The sequence below is a fragment of the Chanodichthys erythropterus genome, chromosome 13 (genome assembly GCF_024489055.1).
Source record: "Chanodichthys erythropterus isolate Z2021 chromosome 13, ASM2448905v1, whole genome shotgun sequence".
Classification (NCBI taxonomy): Eukaryota; Metazoa; Chordata; class Actinopteri; order Cypriniformes; family Xenocyprididae; genus Chanodichthys; species Chanodichthys erythropterus.
In genome coordinates, this window is record NC_090233.1 from 27589953 (window position 1) to 27617267 (window position 27315).

The 27315-nt window shown below is 36.0% G+C and overlaps 1 protein-coding gene across 6 annotated transcripts; it reads right to left on the reverse strand.

Annotated features, from left to right (window-relative positions):
- Window positions 1–815: 815 nt before the first annotated feature.
- Window positions 816–27298, reverse strand: usp20 (ubiquitin specific peptidase 20). Of its 6 annotated transcripts, XR_010896924.1 has the most exons (26): window positions 26972–27149; window positions 25970–26068; window positions 25830–25883; window positions 23457–23519; window positions 23228–23362; window positions 22982–23084; window positions 22028–22097; window positions 21775–21888; window positions 21539–21617; window positions 20789–21221; window positions 20196–20342; window positions 19987–20099; window positions 19687–19859; window positions 18702–18796; window positions 18536–18569; window positions 18318–18363; window positions 18052–18232; window positions 17765–17891; window positions 17338–17507; window positions 13962–14043; window positions 13571–13679; window positions 12844–12946; window positions 11629–11697; window positions 11341–11499; window positions 4505–4616; window positions 816–2077 (listed from the first exon to the last, which is right to left on the reverse strand). XR_010896924.1 is itself a non-coding variant. In XM_067407170.1 (25 exons), exons 2-24 carry the CDS (start codon window positions 26048–26050, stop codon window positions 11345–11347), a joined length of 2736 nt encoding a protein of 911 aa, XP_067263271.1. In that variant the 5' UTR covers window positions 26051–26068; window positions 27174–27298; the 3' UTR covers window positions 8092–10491; window positions 11341–11344. The 6 variants fall into 6 exon arrangements, 5 of the variants coding, with proteins under 5 accessions (XP_067263271.1, XP_067263272.1, XP_067263273.1 ...); XM_067407170.1 differs by lacking the exons at window positions 816–2077; window positions 4505–4616; window positions 26972–27149 and adding exons at window positions 8092–10491; window positions 27174–27298; XM_067407171.1 differs by lacking the exons at window positions 816–2077; window positions 4505–4616; window positions 26972–27149 and adding exons at window positions 8092–10491; window positions 27193–27239.
- Window positions 27299–27315: the final 17 nt, after the last annotated feature.

Below are 27315 nucleotides of genomic sequence, written 5' to 3' on the forward strand. Positions count from 1 at the left end.
CCAAATTTAATTCTTTTTAATGGCTTATAGTGCATCAACGGTCAAATGCCCATCTTGGCAAATATTCAGGTAAACACAGTCATTGTTGAGTAAATTTCTGACATTTAGTTGCTGTTTGTTGTTTTATTTTTCTATTATTTTAATATTTTTGTCTTTTGCTGTTTTGTACCTGGTTGAAAATTCATACCATTTTGTATTAGTTTAAATTCCTTGCAAATACCAATATTTTGTTTTAGCTCTCGAATAAGGTGTATTGTGGAGTTGAACAAGGATAATGTATGGAAAAAGGGACAGACATCAGTGCAAGAGCTAATTTCTTGATTTCAACCAGGCTGCTATACATACAGTACCTTTTACATAGCATTTCTAGTCAATATGTTTTCTATTCCCACAGCTGCAAGCAGTGTTCTTTATTACAGAAGCTCTTTTATTAGAACAATAAAATTCAATGCCTTGTCATCCCCTGGGTGTGCTAACTACCGGCTAAAGAATCTTGAACGAGAAGGTGAGCATTCATACTCCCTAGGAACCCATTGCGAAATCTATCAGTGTAATCCCCGATCGTATGGCTTCCTTTTAAAATGACTGGATTGCACTTGTGAAAATTTGCCAAACAATAGTAAATTTGACAGCACCTTAAAACAGCATCATTTCCTCAAAGTTCATTGTGAAGGTTTTTGTTCCTCCCAGAAGAAACCAACAGCATTAAAATCTTTACATAATTGAATGCTTTATTTTTAGAATGTACATTCATATTTCCAAACTGGATTTCCATCCATAAAGATAAAAGAAAATGTGATTCTGTTATAGACACAACGATTTTCCCTGACAGTAATGGGTGTGTTGCTCAAATTGGAGTTGGAACGAAATTGTGGACATGATGAGAGCACAACCCCTTTCCACATAGTCAAGACACAAGGTTTAATTTGGGCAGATTAAGCATATTTCATTGTCATTGGGTGAGTGACTGAATTTGGAGCCCAAGGGAATGGCAATATTTGGCACAAGGTGTCAGTAACCTGCAAAACTCCAAAACCACAAGTGTCAGCAGTCTATTCCGAGATAGTCCGAGGAGGATGAAGAGGTTGTGCTTGTGATGTCATCGCAGCAGTCCTCCGCATCAGAGAAAGATGAAGTATAGTGGAGGCCTGAAAGTCTGTGATAATCCTGCTGAGAATTCTCAGGCAAATGGGACATGTCCATTGATGTCTGGCCTCTTTGTGAGCCAGAAACACTCCACATATCAATCAACTGTGTGCAAATGGCACAACCCATTGCTATATATCCAGAATGTTGTCAGATGCAATTTGCTTAAACAAAAGACTTTCTCCCTAAATTACGAACTTTTATCAGGTATACACTGAAGCACATGTCTGCAGTGTAGAGGCCTTTACTCATTCAAGCACTGGCTGTCATTTAAGAGAGTCAACATATGATGGCAAAAATGAGCGTGTCTGTGTGAAAAGAGCTATACGGGAAAAAAAGAGAGCGTGAGAAAGCAGCCAAGTCTATATATCTTTCCAAGGAATGCTTTGTTCAAACCCTCGCCTGGAGGTAGTGACAATTACAAGGTGGAGTACAAGATGAAAACTGAAAAAGATGCATTGAGAAATGAAAAGACAAAGGGATTATGAGTCAAATTGTTGTAGCATGTATTTTGCAGTCCACAAATAGGTCAGAGCTGGACTGAGGACCGCAATGGAATTACTGAGAGGTGACAAGGTTACAAGTTCAATAGTAAGTGTAGTGCAAAATATTGAAACATGGTCAGAAATATTTCTGACAGATTCTTAGTCTTGGTTAAAAATATGACAACTGGAATATGATATCGGAGTGTTTAATCTAAAAAATGCACTACCACACCTTACTTACTTTGCTTTAAACTCACATTACTTTATCATATAAGTATAGAATATCAAAAGTTAATTAAGTCCCCATTTTGCCCTAGTCAAAGATCAGTGAAGCTGTATTCTCCCACCCTGTGAATCCTGGGTGTGACTCTGATCATTGTCGCTACTGTTGCTAAAGTCTCGGCGGTGTCATGAGTCCACACACATCTCTCGGACCATTATCCAGCCTGGGGAAAGAAACATAACACGTTCAGCTGTGTCGTCTGATGGCATCTGAGATAATCTGCATCTCATAACAATGAACATTAAACTAATGTAGACTGCTGTTTACAAGAACTCTGGATAAAAGACTGTGCAGTCAGATGATGTGGACTATATGCTAAAAATCACTCATTCTACATGTAAAAAAGGAAAATTAAATGTACATGAAAAATTGGATATTCATGTTCAGATTTGCTAAAAAAATAAATAAAAACTACATTTAACTGTGTTATTAAGTTGTAGAATACTCTACAATCTCAGATACAGTCTCTAATACCAGTAACCAATACCTCATTCAACCAATTATTTATATTCCATTGCAAGTTTTTTCCCCACAAGGATAGTAAAACCTGAGATCACCTAAATTGTGGGGACCAGCCAGCGGTCCTCATGAGAGAAATGGGCAGGGGTGCATATAACTTTTTTGGTCTGGTTCTCAAGGGAGCACCTGTAGATGCTGCTTGGTACTCAAACTTTACGCAACACTCTTATCCTAAGTTGTCGTCATCACTTTCCTTCTGACAGCTCTCCTCTCTATCTTCTTTGCTGTCGAACATGGTAGATGATGATGTTTTGTTTTTATTTTATTAACACTAATGACACAGACAACAGCAGGAATATTAGGCTGCTGTCACTTTAAGACCGAATGCGTGGACCGAATAAACTGACACATATCCGGTTTCTTTCTCAGCCGTTCACTTATGACACAACCGAGAGAATACTTTCCGAGACGGGTATTTTGACAAAATTTTGTGTGTACGTGTCCGTTCAAGCGCAAGTAAACGTGAAAGAAGAATTAATTTGGTCTTCGAGCGCTGTCTGAAAGCCTGTCTCTCTCTCTCTGTGCATGCAATCGCTTCGGGTGTGTTAGGCGCGCAAATCCCGATTTTCTACTCTTCTTCCGCGTTTAAAACCATTTGAATGTGTAAATTGCCAAGACAAAACACGTCCACATAATAAACTTTCACATCATGATGGTTAAACTTAGCAGTTAATCCGCAAATCACATGCATGCCGAACCGCGGAGCCAACTGCGATCCGTTGCACCCCTAATAATTAACATACTTATCAACATGATTGCTATTTTACCAGAGATGGAGAAAAATCCTACTTCTGTAAGTAAACTTGCTCTGTCCCCAAAAATGTTGGTACTCAAAAGCGCTTCCCGCCACGTTTTCTGGTATGCATCATTTATTTTTACCGTGCATGCGCACTAGTTATGTGCACCCCTGGAAATGGGTTAATGATCACTAAATGATGCTTATTTAAAAATGTAAAAATGCAAAAAGCTTTCTGTGATGGAAAGGTTTAGGGGGTATGGTTAGGGGATAGAAAATAGTACAGTATAAAAAACATTATGTCTATGCGAGTCCCCACAAAGATACCGAAACCTAACGTGTGTGTGTGTGTGTTAATAACCTGAATAATTTTATCATTTTGAGCACTTGAGCTGTGACAGGCTGACAGAGATGCACAGGCTCTGCACACACTGAAATGTTAATAACAAGGTCTATAAAAAATTAATTTCACAGCCATGAGGTTATTACCTCATGCGATGTTGCCCTGGTTGACAACATTGCTCTGAGCTCATCGGTAACGCCTCTTGCCTGCTGCCTTTGTGTCTGAGATTACTGAAGGAAATCTCTTTTATAGCATAGACATTTGAGGTTTGGTGATTTATTCCTTGGAGACCGCAGATACCTCCAGATTACATGTTGATTCATGTCATTTTAAAAGCAATTGTTTTTAGCAATTAAATGAAATAAGAGAAAGACCTTTTCAATATACTTGAATATGAAACTTCCAAAACAGCATAACACATAGGGTGTTCACACACATCAAATCTGAGCAGAAAGCACAACACATCTACATAAAAAAGTTTGTGATTAGTGAATATTTCCATTTTATATTAGGCCTTTCTGGATAAATGTTATAAGTGTTAAGGCAGGAAGGGCTTTTTATCAACCAACTATGTTTATCTTTACTGTGAAAATGTTTTTTTCACCTCTGTGTATAGTAATGTTACTCTTAATCATACCATAAATTCATAACATATATATTATTTGTTTTTTTTTTCGAACCAAGGATGTGAATTCTTTCCATGTTACTATCATTTCAAGTAAACACACTGTAAACAGAATCTTCACTAACAATAACCTGATCATTTAGAATCACCAATGCAATATTTATCTATTGTGTTAAACAAAAGAGCTGCCAGATGTTTCTGCAGCCCAGCTAGTACCACACATGCTAATGTTTATAGACAGAGGACCAAGCCAGCAAGATGTTAATATCTACGTTATACACAAAGCATGCTAATTTCCTGAAATGACCCTTTAGATAATAAAAGCCAGATGCAGCAATTGCGCAAAAACAGAGGAATGATGACTTACTTCGGGCTGAAAATTACAATCCTTTCCCCGGCAGACAAGACAGGCGCTCAGATGGGTGGTCTGCAGCTCTCCGCATCCTTCTCTCCTCCTCCTGCGCTCTCCTTTCTTCAGCCTGCAAATAGAAAGAGGACTTATAATGACATAAACAATGATAGTGAGCTCTGCCACATAAATATTCACCTTCCATTTGAGATTATTTGGTTTATACGTGGTAGTTGAAGCAATATTCCAGGGGCTGTCTGAGGACAAAGAGAGGATAGAGATGGGGGTGGGGGTTGGGGGCATGTATGAAGTGGTGATTAAGATGAATGAGATGAACAGAGCCCCGAGCCTGAAGGTAACATTGAGTAGATGGTTTTTAGCATGGGAAGCTAAATATGGATCCTTGAACATTTTAAGACACAGTTGATATGATAAGTGATGGACCCATTGAAATAGCTTAGCCTATAAACTAGGCTTTTGTGTTCTTTTTTATACATAGTGATAATAAATATTGTTACATAGGCAGAATAAAATAAAATAAATAGCATTAAGAAAAACATGGAAAAAAGTTGAAAGAGTTGTCCAACTAATGTTGTAGATTCAGTGTTGTTATTGTTACCTAAAGCTACTTAAAATACTTTTAATTGACTATTAAAACTAAAATTAAATAAAGATTAAATAAAATATAAGATGGGAAAACTTCAACTGAACTTTAAGTTGAAGTACGAAAAATACTAAAATAACTTAAACTGAAATAAATTCAGTTAAAGCCAAATAGAAATGTATAATAAAATAAAAACTGACAAAAGCACATAACAAAATTACTAAAACTTCAATTAAAATTCAAATGAAAACAGAAAAAAAAGCTAATCAAAATATTAAATACTACATTATATAAGTACTAATACTAAAATAACACTACAGGGTATATTGTAAATGTCCAGTATAAAACAATTAAAACATTATTAAAACAATTTATTTGTAAGAATTAATTTAAAATCTTCAGCTAAAAAAAAAAATCAAGAGACGGTGGTTGTGCAGGTATAACATCACTTTGTAGGCCAACCCGGAAGTTAGCGGCACACGGGTTCTCTCAATCGAAAGCCTATGCATTTTTCCCATAGACTTTTGGAAAATCGCAGAAAATAAGCTCTGTGTTTAACAAAGGGTTATGACACTTACACGTTTTGTCTATCAAGATAATCTTTACAAGTTAACACAACATTTATAGATTTTGAAGCCTAAATAAAGTGGTCAGATATAAAAGGCTAACAGTAGGCTATAAACGGACTACAGCACACCATGGTCGCGGATCAACGTCGTCACCACCAAACTTCCTCAAACTTTACTTAGAAAACAACTCTATTTAAAAACATGCTCACTGATTATGATCTGTGCTGTTATGAATACTTATTAGTTATGGGACATTTGAACCGAGGCTTCGGAGCTTATATCGAGCATAAATGGGCGTGCCAGATGAAGCGTCGATTCGAGGCTTGTGTTGGGAATGTAGAAATCACGTGACCGATGACAAACGAGGCCTCGGTTTGTGTGGAATACGTCATCGGTTCGGTTTGAGTGTCGCTTCCGGATAAAGGGGGTTCGAAACACACGCCACCTTGTGTGTGTTTCAGGAGTAGTAGAACCAGTAGTAGTAGAGTGTCGGAGAGTCAAAGAATTGTGTCATTGTTGTTATTGTATTATTAGAGCTATATTATTACATTAAATTATGTTATATTAGGTTTGTATGGTATAATTTATGAATAATTAATTATCTGTGTGTGTGTGTGTGTGTGTGTGTGTGTATGTGTGCGTGTGTCTGAGCCAGTTGTCTCTGCACAAGTAAAGTCAGACAGAGAAGATACATATTTTATTTTATACCCAGGCAATGCACAAATGTCTGTTCAGGTCATACCCTGACAGCAACATTGTGTCGGCCCAGATCCGGCCCACATCTGATCCGCGTGTGATCCATATGTACCAGATCTGGGCCACAGTATGTTGCTGTCAGGGTAGGCTCAGGATTAATTTTGTCTATTTCTTTGCACAGTAGCTAGGTGTCACTAGTGAGCAATGCTGAATGAAGCTTCGGGTAATGAACCTTTTGGTGAAGCAATGGGTTGCTAAGCCTAAGTGCTTCATGAGGCTTCATTTGCATCATTAATACTTATCCACTTTTTCATGAGAAATGCTGTCCAAATGTCCCGTTTTTAATGATGACGTCTAAAGTCCCCGCCAAAGGAAGTCCCTTTTAGCAATTTGTTAGCAACCGCCGATTTTAAGACACAGTAAAAGTAAAAAAAAATCACAAGTGGCTTATAACTGTTGTGTTTTATGTCATAGAGCAAAACGTGAAAGTATTTAGAGGCTTTGTTAGCCACAGACCTTATTTCAGGCAATTCAGCAAAAACCCATTCAAAAAACCCATCGACTTTACGGCGTTGGAACCACTAACCCCCTGGGGCACTCTATTAGGATCCTGGTTAAGAAACTACTTAAAGGGATAGTTCACCCAAAAATGAAAATCCTGTCATCATTTACTCACCCTCAAGTTGTTCCAAACCTGTATGAATTTCTTTCTTCTGCTAAACACAAAAGAAGATATTTTGAAGAATTACAGTTGATGGGCCCCAATAGCCGGGTTTCCATTACCGATTTGCGCAAAACTTTTGCGATATTTTCTAAATGTCGATAAAAAACTATTGACAGTGTTTACATTAACTAATGTCATGTGACTAAAACTTTTTTTTTCCTCTCACGATAAGTTATTCTAAAACAGATGTTAGTAGGTTTAAGTATATCGCAGCCACTGCACTAGCCATGTTTTTAATCGAAGGAGGCGTAGGCATGTTATCCAAGCATTAATGACAAGGAAAGAACCTTATACTTGGGAGCAGCCACATATGAGGTGTTTCATGGTGTTTCTCCCTATCTGCTTTGAGGTCTTGATATGGCATTTCTTTATTGTTTAGAATAATTTTATCATTTTGAGAGAAGGCTGTCTCATATTCTGTCCAAACATACCATGCCATCTTTAAAGAATGATAGACTTTTACGTACACCAGGTGAACTGTAAATGCGAAAAAAAATGGTTGTATTGCAGTTTTGCAAAATATTCCTCTTTCAAATTGCCTCATGCGAGTGTAAAAACGTTTTTGCGCAATTGACACATTGGGCATATTTTCAATTTGCAATTTAAATTTGCGCATTTTGAAGGGTAATGGAAATGGAATTATTGACTTCTATAGAATGAAAAACATACTACTGATGTCAATAGGGACCAGAAACTGTTTGGTTACTGACATTCTTCAAAATATCTTCTTTTGTGTTCAGTAGAAGAGAGAAATTCATACAGGTTTGGAACAACTTGAAGGTGAGTAAATGATGACAGAATTTTCATTTTTGGGTGAACTATCCCTTTAACAAGTGTGGGCATGGGTTTAGGTTACGCAAAACAGATTTGAAGTTTATTACTGGATCAGGCTAGTCATGAACGTAATCCTCATCACAACCATTGCTCAAAGATGAGGAAGACAATTCTGGGAATCACAGTAATATGATCAAATAACTATATAAAAACTAATCAAAGAAAGAAATAGACACTGTGGAGAAAGAACAGGCTTTATTTCTATTTGTCAAATCAGACAGATCTTAACATTTAAATCACTTAAGTTAAAAAGGCATTACATCAGAAGTTACCTTGGAATTTTTAAGTTCCTGCAACAAAATATGTAACAGACCATGCTGTCCTATACACAACTCAGCAATTCTCCACAATTCTGACCATTTGCTTATGAGAAAAGACATTCATAAATAAAAACTGTTAAATTTTTTATGTACAAAGAATATGCTCGAAATGACATACTTAAACTAGAATAGTTTAACGGCATTCTATTAGCATTTTCAACACATTTGATATGCCTCATTGCACGTTCCCTTAGAAAAGTAGTTTAGTTTCATTTGGGGCTGTGGGGCTGCATCACTAAAACATTGTGAAATATAAACAAAGCAGCTTTTAACAGACAGCACACCAAGAACCATGTTGAGTAAGCAGTATGTTTTTGCCAGTCTGAGGAAATTGTGAAAAATGTGAAGACCATTGAATACTGAATATGTCAAATATAGTAGCTTACGCAACCCTGTGCCAGAGATGGGGATATCCAGGAAGGATTCACTTCCTTCTATTGGGACAGATGGGATTTTGAAACTGTCAAAACTGAGGATTTTTTAAAGTGCATTAAAACAAAACGTAATATTAATGGCAAACACATTCTGAGCTTTTAATATTGAAATCTTATATTGGGTAATAATAGTTGTGGTCAAATTTCAGTAGCATTGAGTAAACAGTTCTAGATCAAAGAAACTTTTACTATCAACATGAAAAGCAGTCACCTATGATGTCACATCCTATTACTACTCAAGATGAATCAGTTTGATGCCTGAATTATAACCTCAAAAGCAAAAGTGTTGAAACCGGCATATATCTGCAACATCAGATCTTATTCATCCCATAGTATCCAAAAATCATGATTTAGTGGCTAGCGTGAACATGCTCCTTGATTGTTAAATTTTGATGGAAATTGTTTTCTCATATCTTGGAAATAGGAAGCGAGTTAGAATGTAAACAGAACTCGCTTTATAATAGTGCTGAACAGATAAAGCCTTCAACACCATCAATGATTCATCACAAGAAAAAAGAAAAAAAAAACTCACAGTGCCAACATGCTTGATTTCATCTTTTGTAGTGTGAATTATAGTGATATAGTGGAGTTGGGTGGCAAAGAAAGCTTCTTTGAACATGCAGATACTAAGTTCAAGCCTTGTTTTGCTTAGGCAGACGTCAGCAAAGAGCTCTATCAAAGATTTTGAGTGAGAGTTCAAATGTGTCCTGCTTGATGCATTATGTATTTACCTCTGCACTACTGAGAAAGGCTTACATCATTGGCCTTTGTCCCACTGACAACAGAAACAAGCATATCAACAGCACACATGAATGAAGCTCGTTCATGAATGTTAAATATGGGTAACACTTTACAACAATTTTCATTTACATTAGTTCATGTATTAACTAACACGAACTAACCATGAGCAATACATATGTTACTGTTTTTGTTAATCTTTGTTAACGTTAGTTAATAAAAATACAGCAGTTTATGTGTTCATGTTACTTCACAGTGCATTAACTAATGTTACCAAATACAACTCTTGATTTGAAAGGGTTAGTTCACCCAAAAATGAAAATTCTGTCATTAATTACTCACCCTCATGTCGTTCTACACCCGTAAGACCTTCGTTCATCTTCAGAACACAAATGAAGATATTTTTGAATCCGATGGCTCAGCAAGATAATTAACACTTTCAGATGCCCAGAAAGCTACTAAAGTAACACATCCTCGTTTACTGAAATCACGTGACTTTGGTGCTCTGAACCACTGAATCAAAACAAAAGATTCGTAAAGCTTTGAAGCAGTGTTTTAAATTACTAGATCTTGTTAAAGAGTCGTTATTTTGTTTTTTTGGCGCACAAAAAGTATTCTTGCCACTTTATAATATTAAAGTTGAACCACTGTGGTCACATGAACTGTTGTTTTTAGTACCTTTTTGGACACTTGAAAGTGTTATCGTGCTGGCAATGGAGGCCTCACTGAGCCATCGGATTTTATCAAAAATATCTTAATTTGTGTTCAGAAGATGAACGAAGGTCTTACGGGTGTAGAACGACATGAGGGTGAGTAATTAATGACGTAATTTTCATTTTTGGCTGAACTAACCCTTTAATAATGTATTATTAACTAATGTTAACAAATGAACCTTATTGTAAAGTGTTACCTAAATATGTCATATGTGCGTGTCTGATAATAGATTTATTCACTTAATAAATAAGACCCTTTCCTATGCTAGGAGAGCTCTGTCAGTCACAGATAGCAGATCCACAGAAATGCTCACGAAGTGTTTGTAAGACAGAAATTTAAGCGCAGTGTCATCCACATGTTGGTCTTCATCACCTACAGTAGAGCAAAGAAACAAACAAAACCTATCAATAACATTATTAAATATATGGGTGATTCTTCAGCTACAAGAGTTGTTCTGTCTCCTAGGATGATTTAATTACAATACGTTTTTATTTGTAAAATAATCTAGGGGACAGAGAAGCTCCTGTAAAACATTTAAAAAAAAAAACAAAAAAAAAAAAACATCAATGTAGTGTTAAAGCATAGATTATAATTGCTATGTAGATGGTGATTAATCAGCCTGTCTGCATCATACCAGTCTGTACCATACGCTGACGAAACAGGTCTGGTATTAATGATGCTAGAGCTTTTCTTAGAACTTCACCTTCTCAGTAAAAAGGATTCACACAGGTGTCACAGAAGAGTAGGTGTAGATCAATGCATTAACTATAGACATATTAACAACATTTGAAAACAAAAAGGTATCTAAATACTTGTATTTTTTTTAAACAATATAATATAAACATTAACAATATCTTTTTTTACTCATATGAAACCTAAAAAACATATTTTTGTGAAATTATTTAGTTTGAAAAGCATGTTTAATCAATGACACTTAATTTGACATTTTGTTATATAATGCAAATACATTCATTCAGTTTGCTTACAATTTTCATGGAAACTTTTTTTTTTTCAGGATTCTTTGATAAATAGAAAGTTTGAAAGTACAGCAGTTATTTGAAATATAAATAGTTTGTAACAATATAAATACCTTTAATGACCAATTTAATGCTTCCTTGCTAAATTCTTTAGAAAAAAATCCCATTGGCAACAAACATACATAAAAGTGTGGTTTAGTGTTCAAATAGTTTTTTGAGGTCACTGTGTGTGTGTGTGTCTTACCATTTCAGAGGGCTCTGGTCTCCGCCTCTATCTTCCTCTCACCATGCGTGTCAGTGTCTGGGGGGCTGATGGTTTGCCGCACTGCAATCTCTGGCCCACCGCCATAAATACTTAACAAGTACTGCCACGTTTCTTCAGATATCTGCCCGTAGTCTGCTCCTGCAAACCAAACGATAGATAAAGAACTATGTATATACAAAGACAGACAGACACACACACACACGTGACTCAGACAAAGTTCTGACACAAGATGAGTCACAGACATGTCAATTTGTAGAAAGGCAATACCCTGTTTAAGCTGGATATGTCCGCCTTTCATTACTGCAATCTTGCTGTTGTCAATGGGGCCAGGCGGCTCTAAACCAGCAGAAAGAGAGAGAGAGAGAGAGAGAGAGAGCGGAAAAGAATAATGACCTTTACAGTGCATAAGCAAACATTCCCTTGAAAATACAGAGGGTGGTCTTGGCTGAGCTGACAAGAAATCCCGCCATTGGCTGAGTCAATGTTGGCTGAGTCAGGCTGGTTGGGACACTCAAACAAACAGAGGGATGTTTTGAATGGGTTTCAGTGTTTATCATTTTTAGGGAGTACTATAACATCAAAAAAAAAATTAAATACATCACCTAATGTAAAATGGACTTTTGTAATGTATTTTACACAAAGCCTTAAAGGGATAGTTCACCCAAAAATGAAAATTCTGTCATCATTTACTCACTCTCATGTCATTCAACTTGTATGCATTTCTTTCTTCTGTGGAACACAAGAAAAAGATAAAGAAGATATTTTGAATAATGTCTCAGTGTTTTTAGTCCATATAATGAAAACAACTTCTTTTGTGTAAAGAAAAAAGGAAAGCCATACAGGTTTGTAACAACATGAGGACAAATTTTAGGTTAACTATCCCTTTAAAGTCAGCATTGATAGGAAAATGCAATCGACTTTTCTTCCCTATTGTAACATAAATGCAAGTAAAATGGCATCTTGAACAAGAAAAAAAAAATTGTGTGTCCATTGGGAATTCAATGACTGGATTTTTGCCATTTGCTAATTGCTGCGATTGTTTCATGTGAGTAACAAGTTTTTGGAGGGGAGGGACTAAAGCTTGTTAGGCCATTGGACAACCTTATTGCCAAGTCCTAGTGCTAGTTTGCACGTCAACAGAGAAGAGAGGTCATTGTAAGGGGAAGGGGACGTTGATGTTTTTGATTAAAGATTATAAGGGCAAATGGAGTAAAAAAAAAAAGTTGTGCATGGATAACTTGATTTTTTTTCCTCACATAGTAATTTTCATTTTGGGTGAATTATACACAATACATATTGTCACTATATATATTGTTACACCCCTAGTAAAATAGTTGTACAATATAAACAGACACTTGAATTCCTCCGTCAGACCAGTGAACTAAATTCCGCAGATTGACATCATTCATTTTGTTGCATGTTTTTTTTTTAAAATAATAAATAAGCAGTATCACATGTTTGTGAGTTTGTATGAGAGTGTACCGTTGTCTTTGCCCTTTACAAAGTTCTCCCATTCTCTGAACCACTGCATGCTGATACACAGGATGACTGTAGGCGCTTCTTCAGCCTGAAACTCTTTATTTAACTACAGACAGAGAAAGACAAGAAACAGAAAGAGCTATGACCATTGTCAACAATTATTCAAACTCCCTCTAAACAATTTGAGAGTTTCAGTACTCTTTAGTATAACAGTTATATGCTGCATTTCATTTTTGAAGCACCCCTTGAAAACCTCTTGCGTTTCAAACATGAATTTTTCCAAAGCATGTTTTAAATCTAGTGGTGCATCAGCTGCACCTGATAAGATGCTGCTGTCCTGATAAGATTCTAGTGCAAATCATATCCAGTACGCAGTCTGTTTTTCATCAGTTCTCTGGCATTACGAGCAGCAAACGCTTCCAAGAACATTATGCTCCTTCCAAGAGGAGTTTCTGCACTACTAAAATGCTGTATATTTTAGTGGATAACCTAGAAAAACAGTATTCAAATACACTCCCTGCCTATCTGTGATTCACATTGAGTATTATGGTGAAATCTCATTGTTTACTTTTCATTGTTTACTTTTTACATTGTTTACTTATACGTTGGCTACAAAAGTTAGCAACATATTAAACCTGCAAGCGCAAATTAATTTGTCTGTACATGAAGGTCACTTCTTTCCACAAATGTTAAAGAGCTCTGATCTGTGTGTATGAAGTCATTTGTTCACCTTGATAAAGGTGTCTATCTCCAGCTTCCGTCGTTTGGCTAAGGTCTCGATCTCTACTTGGCAGATGGCACACACGTATAAGTGATTCACGGCCGGGCCTCCCCCAAACCTGTGAAAGACATGAAAAAATGTTCAAAGTATGGCCAGTGAAAAGAGCAAACAGATAACTTGACAATGTTTACATTGCACTGCTCGTTTGGAGTTCCTTACGCATGACATCAGATGTCTTGAACCGATACAACTCCATATATATCTTGTGAGTTCAGGGTTGGACTGAGGTTTGGACTTCACAAGTTCAGAAGCTCAAAAATAATCCCATGTTCCACTAAGGTGATAAATGTCAAGAGAACTTCCTAAAGGTCAAAAATGTGCATTGCTATGCATGACTCACCTGTTGTAAAGATATTCCCACACATTCTGAGGAAGGATCACAACCAGATCGTCCACATAATGGTACTTAGTAGGAGGGATTCCTGTATAAAATCATACCCAAATTAAGTTTTTGCAGCTACAGCGAGTAAAAAAGAATAAAAAAAGTTTGTGCAAACCATATGGGGAATATACTGGGTTGAAAATTAGGTATTTGCCACAACTGCCAATGGTGGGTAAAATGAGTATAAAAAAAATAAAACTGATTAATTATAAGATTATTTTGCTGTTCACCATGTCTCTTGTAATATAGTTTCTACATGTAACATTGTCTCTCATAAAAACATTAACACGCTAGATTTTGTGGCTTAATGCAATTAATAGTTTACATATGAGTCATCACACGGAGCACTAGAGGAGGGAAAAAAAAACAAACTTCAGGCATTTTAGATAAACTCTGGTGGTATTTTTTCCACTGAGGAAAAAGTTTTAAGAAGATATGCAAGTTCTAACAGCCACATAATGGGCTCAATTCTTTACATGCAGACAAAAGAAATACAACATTTTCAGACAGTATGTCTCTGGTTTGTTTTTCTATGTCACTTAGGGTCACTTGAGGGTCAAATGGGGGTGTGCGATAAGTATTGTCCGCGGTAATCTCGTAATTGTTGTTTTAACGAAGTGTGAGCTGACATTGTTAAGTATGTCACTCACTTTGCAAAAAACAAACAAAATCATGCCTTGAGGGTGCATGCTTTCACTGTGTGATGTAGCCTATTAGAATGCAGTTTAAAGTTGCATCCCAAATGACGCACTATACACTTATGCACTTATACACTATGTACTCATGTGTGTAGTGTGTGAATTGTATAAGGTTATTTTGTCATTTAACATCGGAGTGTAATAGCCCCTCCCCCTCCACTATATAATTAAAGCTGTGACAGTTCAGTGCATCAAGTGACCAACATTCCACACTTCGTTTTTTCCCGTTAATTTAATGCATCATCTGGGTACTTAAAATGCAATTTTTCTTTTTGGAATTTTCAGTGTGAACACACTACTTGCACTATTTATTCTTAAAAACGCCATAATAGTGCATAAGTGCACAAATTGGGATTCGCAGAGCAGAACCATTGCTTGTTTCTGAGAACGAGACAGTGGTGTTTCAATATCGAACAAATTTGCAGTTTTGAATGAATCATTTGAGTGAATGATTCATTTATCCGTTCAGAAAAACAGTCACTGGCTTCGTTTCTGAATGAATCCACCATTTTGAACAAATTGTTTAACCCTACTTCTCTCCTCCCCAGAGAAAAACAAAACATTTTTATTTTATTTACATCTAAATTATTGAATTTTATCATTTTAAATTTTAAAATAAGCATATTTTTGTACATTGTTTCACAAAAAAATACCTCATTCCAGGCCTATTCTAGTGAAAGCCTCTTTAAAAAAAAATCATGCATTCAGTCATTGAGTGTCTCTGCTGACCTCTTGTGGAAATAAAATTACATTGATCTGCATTTCATAATAACTGCCAACAGAGGGGCAAAGTTTCTCTATGGAGATTCTATATACAGAAAATAAACTGGAATAGAGTAACAAAAGTCCAAATTGAAATTTGAATTTGCTTTATATATATTTTATAATATTATATATATATATATATATATATATATATATATATATATATATATATATATATATATATATATATATATATATAAATAAATATATATATATATATATATAAAAAAAAACAATATTTTGTAAAAAAAAAAAAAAAAAAAAAAAAAAAAGGATAAATTCATTTTATTATGTAATTCTATTTGTGAGTGTTGTACACGTGTATGTGTGTGTTTGTGAGAATTTTCTGCATTAGGGTTATTCTATAGTCTCATCCCTTCATTTGTGTTTTGGATTGTGCCACTTTTTTTTTTTTTTTTTGACAAATAAAAATATTCCCCATTTCCTAATCATTCCTTATGGGGGTCAAAATGACACAAGAGGGAAGGATTTGTTACTAAATTTCTAACTACAATTTTTTTTTTTCATGGCTGTGTGGATTCTCTTAGGTGTTCACACCTGATTTTTAAAAAATTAAAAATAAAATAATTTCAGGTCAAAATTACCCAAAGAGAGGTGTAAGTTTAAATGAATAATGCAATGGCTCACTCATTAAGCCAGTAACATGCTTCCACCTATTGGTGGTATTTATTTCATGTTTAAAGTATTTCATTTTTTAAATCATTTCATATTTTATAACTCAAAGATATCTTTTTTTTGTTGTCAGTCACACCCCATAGGATCTAGTAATTTAAAATAATCTATTATGTGGAGGTTTACAAACTGTAGCCACATACCACTTACTGTAGTCATTAAATCTATTTACCGTCTCACTTAAAGGGTTAGTTCACCCAAAAATGAAAATAATGTCATTTATTACTCACCCTCATGCCGTTCCACACCTGTCAGACCTTCATTAATCTTCGGAACACAAATTAAGATATTTTTGTTGAAATCCGATGGCTCAGTGAGGCCTGCATAGCCAGCAATGACATTTCCTCTCTCAAGATCCATTAATGTACTAAAAACATATTTAAATCAGTTCATGCGAGGAAGCTTCGGAGCGTTATGAATCAGTGTATCGAAACAGCGATTTGGAGCGCCAAAGTCACATGTGAGTACAGTGACTCAATATTAATATTATAAAGCGACGAGAATATTTTTGATGCACCAAAAAACAAAACAAAATAATGACTTATATAGTGATGGCCGATTTCAAAACAATGCTTCAGGAAGCTTCTGAGCATAAATGAATCAGTCAAACCGCCAAACTGCTGAAATCACGTGACTTTGGCGCTCCAAACCGCTGTTTCGATACACTGATTCATAATGCTCCGAAGCTTCCTCGCATGAACTGATTTAAATATGTTTTTAGTACCTTTATGGATCTTGAGAGAGGAAATGTCATTGCTGGATATGGAGGCCTCACTGAGCCATCGGATTTCAACAAAAATATCTTAATTTGTGTTCCGAAGATTAACGAAGGTCTTACGGGTGTGGAACAGCATGAGGGTGAGTAATAAATGACAGAATTCTCATTTTTGGGTGAACTAACCCTTTAAGTCAATATGTACTCACATTCAGCACTTCATACTTGCACAGTAATTACAGTACAGAGAAAAGAATTGTGGTTTTCATTCGAGCAGCAAACTTTATAACAGAGTAAAGCTCAGAAGTACCCACTGACACCTCCTAAACTCTTCTGAACCTGTGGTCTGACAAAACCTTGATATAGGTGAATTAATATTACAGTCACGTAATTAATTACACTTAAATTGGTCCAGTTTGGAGAGGTTTTAGATATACATGACAGTATTTGGGTGTGATTATACCTCCATGCTGACAAAGGAAAGTGTGGTTGGTGATGGGTCCAGGCTCAGTGAATGTGTTGAACTTGTTGAGCCATTCTCTGGAAATGTAGAACTGAAGCAGACTAGGTTCCTTTAAATTAGCCAGAGCGACGACCTTCTGTCTCTCTCTCACAGATTCTTCACTGCTCTTCCTGAAAGAAAATTAACATCATGAAATTACAACCATTTAAAAGTGCACTCAACACTAAGTGTTCCAATAGTACATACAATTAGGCATACAGTTAGGTCTATATATATTTGGACACAGGCAAAAAAAAAATATTTTAGCCGTTTGCCAAAACATATTCAAATTACAGTTATTTAATGAATGGGCTTAAAGTACACCCACTCAGCTTCAATTTGGTGTGTTGGTGTGTAACATAAAAAAAATAGCAAAAAAAAAATTTACCTGTAGAAGAGGACATACGCTTCAGCATTCTGCACTACCGTCTCGTGCACTTCTGATACATACTGATCGTCAAACTCGTACCACTGTCCATTGATCACATTCTGACAGTACGCTATGTAGTGACCACCTGTTCAACAGGGAAAAACAAAATTCACTCAAATAAAACAGATAAAATAGTACAATTTTTCTCATCTGGGAAAAATGCCGGCTATAAACAAATGTCAGGCCATATATCAAAATCTCGAAACTCCTGCTACATTTCGCAATATCCCACGGAAGTAACTTACTCCCAGCAGTGCCGTGATGACAGATGACAGACAGCAGGTCGTAGGTAGTAATCTGAGATGAGCTCTCCTTAGCCAAGAAGGGCTTGAGATCCAAACCCTCCAATGGAAATGACACGTGGCTATTTATCTTGAATGAGTACATGACTTCATGCCTGAAACGCTTCAGATGAACGCACAATATCTGCAAAGAAGATCACACATAAACACACAAACTACGAATACAAGTTGTATTGAAGTTGCAGATTGAAATGGACGGGGGTACTTACTTCTGGTAGACGCAAAACTTTACAATATTTCACACCATTTCTCAATCTGGGAAACAGGTAGAGTAAATGAGCATGTTTCATCAACTAAACATGTAAACCTAATAATAACAGTATGGTTTTGGCTGTAAAACCATAAGTAAGTAAGTGAAATAGTTACACAGCATTTCAACCACTACATTTTTATATGTTGATCACACACATTTTTAAAGAAATCTTACTTTTTACATCGTTCACAGCTGTACATGTTGTCTCCTGTTTGGTAAAAAGGAAATAAACATCAACATCATATGTTGCCAAGGAGTACATCTTTTTTTTTTTTTTTTTTACCTTTTTCTGTCACATTCATTATTGCATAATCAGAAATGTCAAAAATGGTGTGGTTACCTTTCAGCTCATCAGCAGCGAAGAAAGCTGCCAGGCAGTCTTCCAGCGTTACCATGGGTCCCCAAAACCAACTGGGAATACAAGACACTACAAACCTGAATAAACACACACAATAGAGGATCAGCTCTAATGTCACTCAAATCCACTGTTAAAAATCACCTGTCACCAAAAAATTCACCCATCACCCGCCCGAACATATCATCTCTGATTTAGATATCTCATCCACCCATGACACTCCCACAATTAATTGGGTTATGAAAATTTAAAATGTTATTTTTTATTACTTGGCCCACCTACCTGTGGATTATTCACGAATCACGATCCGTGTTTACTAACACACATACATTTACATTACAATATCAATGTTTGCGTTCAGTGCAATTACATTGTTTTACATTCAGCGTTGGTGAAAACACACACTACAGTTTAAAAGTTTGGGGTCAGTATGATTTTTAAAAAAAGAAATGAATACTTTAATTTTATTCATTTTATAAAATCATGAAGTTTATTTATTTATCAAAGATGCATTTAATTTATGCACAAAAATGATTTTTTTGTAACAAGTCTTTACTATTTCAAATAAATCCTGTTCTTTCAAACCTATGAACTATATTCATCAAAGAAATCTTTAAAAAGATTAAAAAAGGTTTTCAACAAAAATACTGAGCAGCACAACGGTTTTCAACATTAATAATAATAATAATAATAATAATAATAAGGTCACCAAATCAGCATATTAGAATGATTTCTGAAGGATCATGTGACACTGAAGACTGGAGTAATGATGCTGAAAATTCAGCTGTGCTGTCACAGGAATAAAATACAATTCAAATAGAAAACAGTTATTTTAAATTATAATCATATTTCAAATGAACGCATCCTTGCTGAGCATAAGAATCTTCTTTCAATCTTACAGATTTTTGTACTGTAGTGCAATTCATTTTTCCCTTTGTTCATTCTCAGCCCCACCACACCCTCACTATACCTTCGTATAGAGTCCATGATGTAGGAGATCCATCCCTGGGCCGCATAGCCATCCGTGCAGACACCCGCTTTAACAGGAGCACTCTGGTGGATGGAGGAATGGAGTTTGGCCAAATCTTCTTTACCCGGAATAGGCAAAGACAGGTCCTGAAAGGTCTCCACGGTTGTCGAAACCTACAAAAGGCAGATATTGTCTTTAAATCATTGCTATTTCTGCAATCTTACACATACTGTACCATTAAAATAAATCCTTCTAGTTACTTAACGTTTGGTTCTACAGTTACATTACATCTTTCCTCACCCGGTCACATGTCAAACACTGAACCAGACTCAGAATGGATCCATCAAAGATATCTGAAATAACACTGCGGAAACGTGATTGCTTCTTTTTCTTGGTGCTCAGGAGCATCTGAGCTATAAGACAAACAAACATAATGGTTATTTAAAGCAAAATTCTACTTTTTTTTTTTTTTAATCTATGGTGTATTTGGCTATATGAGAGAAGCAAACCTTTCTTTAAGGTGTAAGTGGGTCCAGTTCTGAGGGGGCTGGATCTTGGTGGGCTGCTGGAGAGTCTGGAGTGAAGCTCCTGCAAACTGTGAGCAGGGCTACAAGGATGAGAGGACGGACAGTGCATGGAAGCTTCATTATCAGGTTCTGCAAGAAAAAGAGGGATCAGGAAGTGAAAAGATTTATGTTTTCACATCCAAAACCTTCATAAGGACTCTGTGTCATCTGAAGGTTTTAGATCCAATCACTGTTCTCCACCAGAGCTGCTTCCGCCAGTTTGGTGTTCTACACTCGACTCAAATGCTTCGCTCTCCACCCAGATATAAAAGCTGCAGTCGGTTAATAAATATTTGATGAATTAACTCGCAGCTGCGATTGGACTCTTATTGCATTAAAAGTGATAAGACCTAAGACGGATTTCGCCATCTTTGGTAACTGGCGCTATGGTTACTGAATACGGGCTTGTTTCGAGATGCTAATGTAAGCTGCTGTGTGAAAGGGACATTTCGAGACTCACAACTGTAAGTAAATGTGGATGTCAATCCCAAAAATTGACAGTGTGAATGTAGCCTAAGATTATAAGAACATCATACCTGTATTTCCTGATGTCGGCACAGTTGTGGTTGTAGTCGTTGCTTCTGTTTCTCTCTCTGCCTGTCCCTCTTGTGCGGCTGTGTCCACATCTGCATCCTCATCCATTTCCCGTGTTCTCTCTTCTCCTCTTCTTTCCTTCAGCCTCTCTTTCTCTGAGATCCCGCCGTTTCCTCTCACGCCCACACACTCATCTTGGATGAGCAGCTCTGCTTCTCCTCCTGCCCTCTCTACATCTCCTTTCTCGCTTCCGGATCCAGAGTCACACGATAGGAACTCGTCCTCAGAGGGGCTTCGGTCTCCTTCAAAGTGATTTTGGTTGTCAAGGTTGCGGTCAGGGTCGACATCTAAGATTGCACTGCTGCAGTCGGTCAAAGGCTCCTTCAGCTCCTCATGAAGCTGGTCCATCAGACATCGCAAAAACTCCTGAGTGTCCTAAAAAGACAGAAGCAAGAAGCGTGAAAAAGTCTCTGAGGCTTATATGATAAACACATTTACAGTCTTGAAATGTTTCATAGTAATCGTCATATCATTGTTGTAGCTGTTAACTAAAACTAAACTATTCAAATTAATTTTGTTCACTGAAATAAAATATTAAATGAAAAACTTATAAATCTTAAATGAAAATTAGCTACTTCGCAACTTACTAAAATAAAATAAGTTGTAGTACTAAACTGAAACTAAAAGTAAACAAAGGCAATATTATAATAATAATTATTATAATACTAAAAATATAACACTGCTTTATATACCTGTTGAGCGTAGCCACGAAACATGGGGTTCACCAGTTTTATTCCATGAAACAGACTAGTGGGAACAACATAGCTTGGCCTGGACAGAAAGCCAAAGTAAGTACAGAAGAGGGAAAAGAAAACCAACGGAGAATGATAAGGTTCAGATAATTAGGATCAAGCTCAAACGGTTAAAATTAGGTACGCTAGAACTGGCCAGATCTACGTTAGCGGTTTGGCAAGTCAGTGCTTGTTACCGTTTCTTGTGCCAGAGCTCAGAGATAAGCTTCTGATAGCTTTTACACAACGCCGGCTTCTTATCCGTACGCACCAGCCCACTGCAATCCAGGAAAAACTGAGTCAAAGGAGGACTGAAGAGAAAAAGAAACAGGAAAACCATTGTAAGTTTAAAGGGAAGGATGCACCGAACTGAAAAATTGATCAGTGAAATCAGTCACACTTCCAATCTGTGTGTTGCCTGGATTTATGCTGCACAAGTTGTGAGCTCACCAGTTAGACAGGGCCTGCAGCGCAGCGTTCATGTAACAGGAGTTGCCAATGTTCTTCATCCCTGTGAGACCTTAGATAGAGTAAAGAGCATTAAGCATAACAAGCTTTTTTTTAATCATTGCTTTTAGCAATGATAGATGAACCTCAAATTTTGCACTGTGGAATAGAATCTTAGTCATTACACATAACCATTGACAATGATATTCTATTTAATTCAGGCTACTTGCATCCATCAAGCAATATTTTCATATTAAAATAACTAAGAAATTGACTGGTTATTTGTTCATTATTCAAACCTCTCTTTTAAGCTGTTGTATAAACATGGCAAGATATCCACATCTGTTAGTAAATAAAAATGTAAAGGTTTATATAAAAGATCATCAATAAGATTTTTTAAATAATATAAATAACAAAAATTAATACTTTTATTTAGCAAGGATGAATTAAATTGATCAAAATGCCAGTAAAGAGTTTTATAATTATACAAAAACATTCCATTTAAAATAAATGTTGTTCTTTTTTTAATTTTCCATTCATGGAAGAATCCTGGGGAAAAAAAAAAAATTCTGCAAAAATATTCTAAATAAATCAACTTATTAGAAAGACTACTAAAGACTGGAGAAATGGCAGCTGAAAATTCAGCTTTGGCATTGAATAAACTGCATTTTAAAATATATTAAAAACAGAACACAGGTATTTTGAATTGTAATAATATTTCAAAGTATTACTGTTCTTACTGTGTATTTCATATAAAAGCAGCCTTGGTAAACATAAAGGACTTCTTTCAAAAACAATTTTAAAAAATCTTGCTGATCTCAAACTTTTGAATGGTAGTGCAACATGTTCCCATCAATGTCTAGGGGTGTGTCCTTGCCTTTTATCATTTATTCTTTATACATCATTTATATGAAATGACATGCAATATGTACTAGATTCCTGTCTACATGATTATACCTCTAGGTTTAATCTCATCCTCCTCAGATTCTGAGCCTTCCTCATCCGCCACTGCGATAGGAACTGCCTTCAATGGGTAACATGCTGTCTGGGGAAGAGGATCCTTTGGGGATGTAAAAAAGTGAATTGTGTATCTTGTATTGTACATGTGCTTTATAAATTATTGTGTCTAAATGAGATATTAATAATGCAGAAGACACAGCCAACCTCAAACAGAAAGTGCCATCTTAATGCATGTTTATTTACCTGTTCGTGTGGTTTGCAGCGGTGAGCTACTGATATAGGAATAACAGGTTTTGGTTCCAGAAATACCTCCCTTTCACAGACATAACACCACACCCTGAATGTGGTCAAGTTTACTGTCAGATTGTGTTTTTTGGCCTGGAAAAGGGTAAAAAGAACATGTACAAAAGAACAAAAAATGGATGATACCTAGATAGAATTAATGCCTAGACAGAATGAAAGAGAACGTCACCTGTGCGTGTATAGTACTGTGATCAGAATATGATTCTCCGCAGCCTACATAGGGACAGTCACACTGTGGACAAAGCAGGATAATAATGAGAGTAATGATTTTCAAGAAATATATTATTTAGAGTCGCCATGAAACAGAAGTTCTGATAGTCTTTTGATTTCTATTGTGATGCATATCTGAGTGAAACTGCTTCACAAACAAACAAAAAAGCAGAACAGGACTTGATTGTGTCCATCCATAATTGATTGGACCGTTGTTGTTTACTAATGCTGAGTTACAGGTTGTCTTGCCCTCACACTGAAAAACACATCATCAGAGAAGAGAAGAATGAGGGAGGGGGAAGTTGAATGTCATTTATTACTCAACCTCATGTCGTTCTACACCCATTAGACCTTCGTTCATCTTCGGAAAACAAATTAAAGGTGCCCAAGAATGCTTTTTTACAAGATGTAATATAAGTCTAAGGTGTCTCCTGAATGTGTCTGTGAAGTTTCTGCTCAAAATACCCCATAGATTTTTTTTTATTAATTTTTTTAACTGCCTATTTTGGGGCATCATTAACTATACACAGATTTTGGCAGCGCCGCCACTTTAAATCACGTGCTCCCTGCCACACGAGCTCTTGACTATATTACAGTGCATTTACTAAGTTCACACAGCTAATATAAGCCTTAAATGGATCTTTACATGATTTTCGTCATGCATGCTGTATGCATGCTTCGAATTATGTGAGTATATATTATAAGTATTATAAGTAAATAAGTATTTATTTTGTTGTTTACGTTTGATCCTGTATGAGTTTGAGGCTATGCTTTGTGGCTAACGGCTAATTCTACACTGTTGGAGAGATTTATAAAGAATGAAGTTGTCTTTATGAATTATACAGAATGCAAGTGTTTAAAAATTAAAATAGCGACGGCTCTTGTCTCCGTGAATACAGTAATAAACGATGGTAACTTTAACCACATTGAACAGTACATTAGCAACATGCTAATGAAACATTTAGAAAGACAATTTGCAAATATCACTAAAAATATCATGGATCATGGATCATGTCAGTTATTATTGCTCCATCTGCCATTTTTCGCTGTTGTTCTTGCTGGCTTACCTTGTCTGCACAGATCCAGACATTAATACTGCCTTTCCTTGTCTAATGCTCAAACATGGGCTGGCATATGCAAATATTGGGGTCATACATATTAATGATCCCGACTGTTACGTAACAGTCGGTGTTATGTTGAGATCCACATGTTTTCTGGAAGTCTTTTAAACAAATGAGATTTATATAAGAAGGAGGAAGCAATGGGGTTTGAAACTCAATGTATGTCTTTTCCATGTACTGAACTCTTGTTATTTAACTATGACAATATAAACTGAATTTTTGATTCTAGGGCACCTTTAAGATATTTTTGATGAAATCAGATGGCTCAGTGATGCCTCCATTGCCAGCGATGCCACCGAACTTCTCAAGATCCAGAAAGGTACTCAAAACATATTTAAGTTCAGTTCATGTGAGTATAGTGGTTCTACCTTAATATTATGAAGAGAATACTTTTTGTACACCTATAAAACCAAAATAATGACTTCTCAACAATATCTGGTGATGGCTGATTTCAAAACACTGCTTCGAAGCTTTACGAATCTTTTGTTTGCCTACTCGCCCTCATGTTGCTCTACACCTGTTACTAACAGGTATAGAATGACATGAGGGTGAGTAATAAATTACATTATTTTCATTTTTGGGTGAACTAACCCTTTAAATCTGTTCATCTTATAAAACAATTGAGTCGCTTCAGAAAATAAAGCACTCAATTCATATGGATTAGTTTTACGATCTCTTTGTAGACTTTTTGAAGTGTCAAAGTGGTAGTTGCATAGCTGTCTATAGAAGGACAGAAAGCTCTCTGGTTTCATCAAAAATATCTCCATTTGTGTTCTGAAGATGAACGAAAGTCTTATAGGTTTGGAACGACACAAGGGTGAGTAATTAATGACAGAATTTTCATTTTTAAGTGAACTAACTCTTCAATCAAAATAACTTCCCCCTCCCTCATGCAACAACATTTCTTCTCTTCTCTGATGATGTGGTTTTCAGTGTGAGGGCACGACAACCTGTAACTCACATGAGATGGCAGCAATAGTAAACAACAACAGTCCAATCAATTATGACTGGACATGAATTTAAAAATAATAATAATAATGATGATGTGCACAAACAAATAACAAATCCTGCAATATTCCATAAAAAAAGAATTGTGAATTTTGATTTCATGGTGACTTTAAAGAAATGTTCTGGGCATAATCCATACATCTTTCTACATGCTTAAAACCCATTGTTTCTTGTATGTTTTTGCTAGGGAAAAGGCTCCTTACCTGTAGACATGCCCAAAGGTTTGGTCCACCTACCCCACATGACTGACACGTGCCCTTGAGTAAAAATAACATGATACAGTTCAATACAAATCACTCATAATACTTTTAACAATTAAATATCAACAAAAGAAAATTCTAACCTTTGATTTCTGAATAAGTTCCTCCTTAGTTATTTCACCAATAAAATCCAAGTGAGGACAAAGATCCCCGCTGTCAGTCATCTTGATTTTGACTTCACTCTATTACAAAGCACAGAGAATTGACAACTACTGATACAACTCTAGACAGCATCAATACAATAAACAGCTGTGAGGTTAAAGTACACCCACTAAAAAAGAAAAGGAAATTAAATGAAATCATCTATTTAGCCTCAAATAGTTTTAAAACCCTACTTTCTATCTTCTGTGGTAAACAAAAAGAAATATGAAGACAGTCCCCATCTAATTAAGTCACCATTAAGTCAGTAGCCTTCTAATGAACTTACAGTATCAGAGTGAAAGAGAAAATCTGCCATCATCGAATAAATTATATATATATATATATATATATATATATATATAAAAAAATAATAATAATAATGACAGAAGAAAACAGGAATAAAAATTAGGCTGAGCACATCTGCTAGATGGCACCACTGTGAGTCGGTGACTGAAACTCTCAGGAGCACAAAAATGCTGTTTCATGCGACCAGCACAACTGAAGGATGCATTCATCGCATAACAACCTGTCCATTGTTACAGTGGAGAGATGCACAATGCTACATTATAAAAATGATCTGTAAATCTGCTTTTCACACGAAAAGTAGCTTTAACAACTCCGAAGAGAAACTGAAAAACAATAATATTAATACGAACCAGACCATACTACTCATCTTAATCGAAAAAATAATCTCAAAACAAACCATACGGTTTCTTTCTTCGGCTTCGGTAATTATCTTGTTCTTCAAAACATCACAGTTTCTCTAAATGTCATCGACAACCACTCAAAGGCTGTTTTACATCACGATCTTGCAGAATAAACAGGCCATATTTCCACTCGGGCTGCAAGACACTTTTCATTCGCTCAGTCAACATGATGTTATCTTAGCAAATAAACAGTGACACTTCGCTTCAACCAAAGGAAAGATAAAAACAGTTATTTACCTGTCAGACATAAACAAAAATAACACTCATAGATGATCATTTTAGGCCAATCTGTGGTGTTTGTAACAGAGGTGGGTAACAGTGTACTAAACAGCATCCATACTGAATACAACAGCATAAGTGTGCGTCACAGCTTTGACCAGAGCCAATGAACGCTTTCAGCTCTTTCATCTGATCAAAAAAATATTTTTTATTTACTTACACTATTAAAATGTACGTACTACTTGTTTGGGCTGTTGATGTTTTTAATTGTTTTTGTTATCATTTTTACGTTTTTGTTTTGTTTTTTCTATTCAGAGAAGTAGCTGATCTTGAACCTGCCTCTTCGTCCCCTATAGTCGCTT

Bases quoted from the DNA above. Each gene is read 5' to 3' on its own strand.
- usp20 (XM_067407170.1), bottom strand. From the start codon at position 26,050: ATGACTGACAGCGGGGATCTTTGTCCTCACTTGGATTTTATTGGTGAA. The intron at 23,520-25,829 runs GTAAGGAGCCTT...CTTTGTCCACAG, and splicing joins ACCTTTGGGCATGTCTACAG to TGTGACTGTCCCTATGTAGG. The intron at 21,222-21,538 runs GTATATAAAGCA...CTGTCTTTTTAG, and splicing joins TTCGTGGCTACGCTCAACAG to GACACTCAGGAGTTTTTGCG.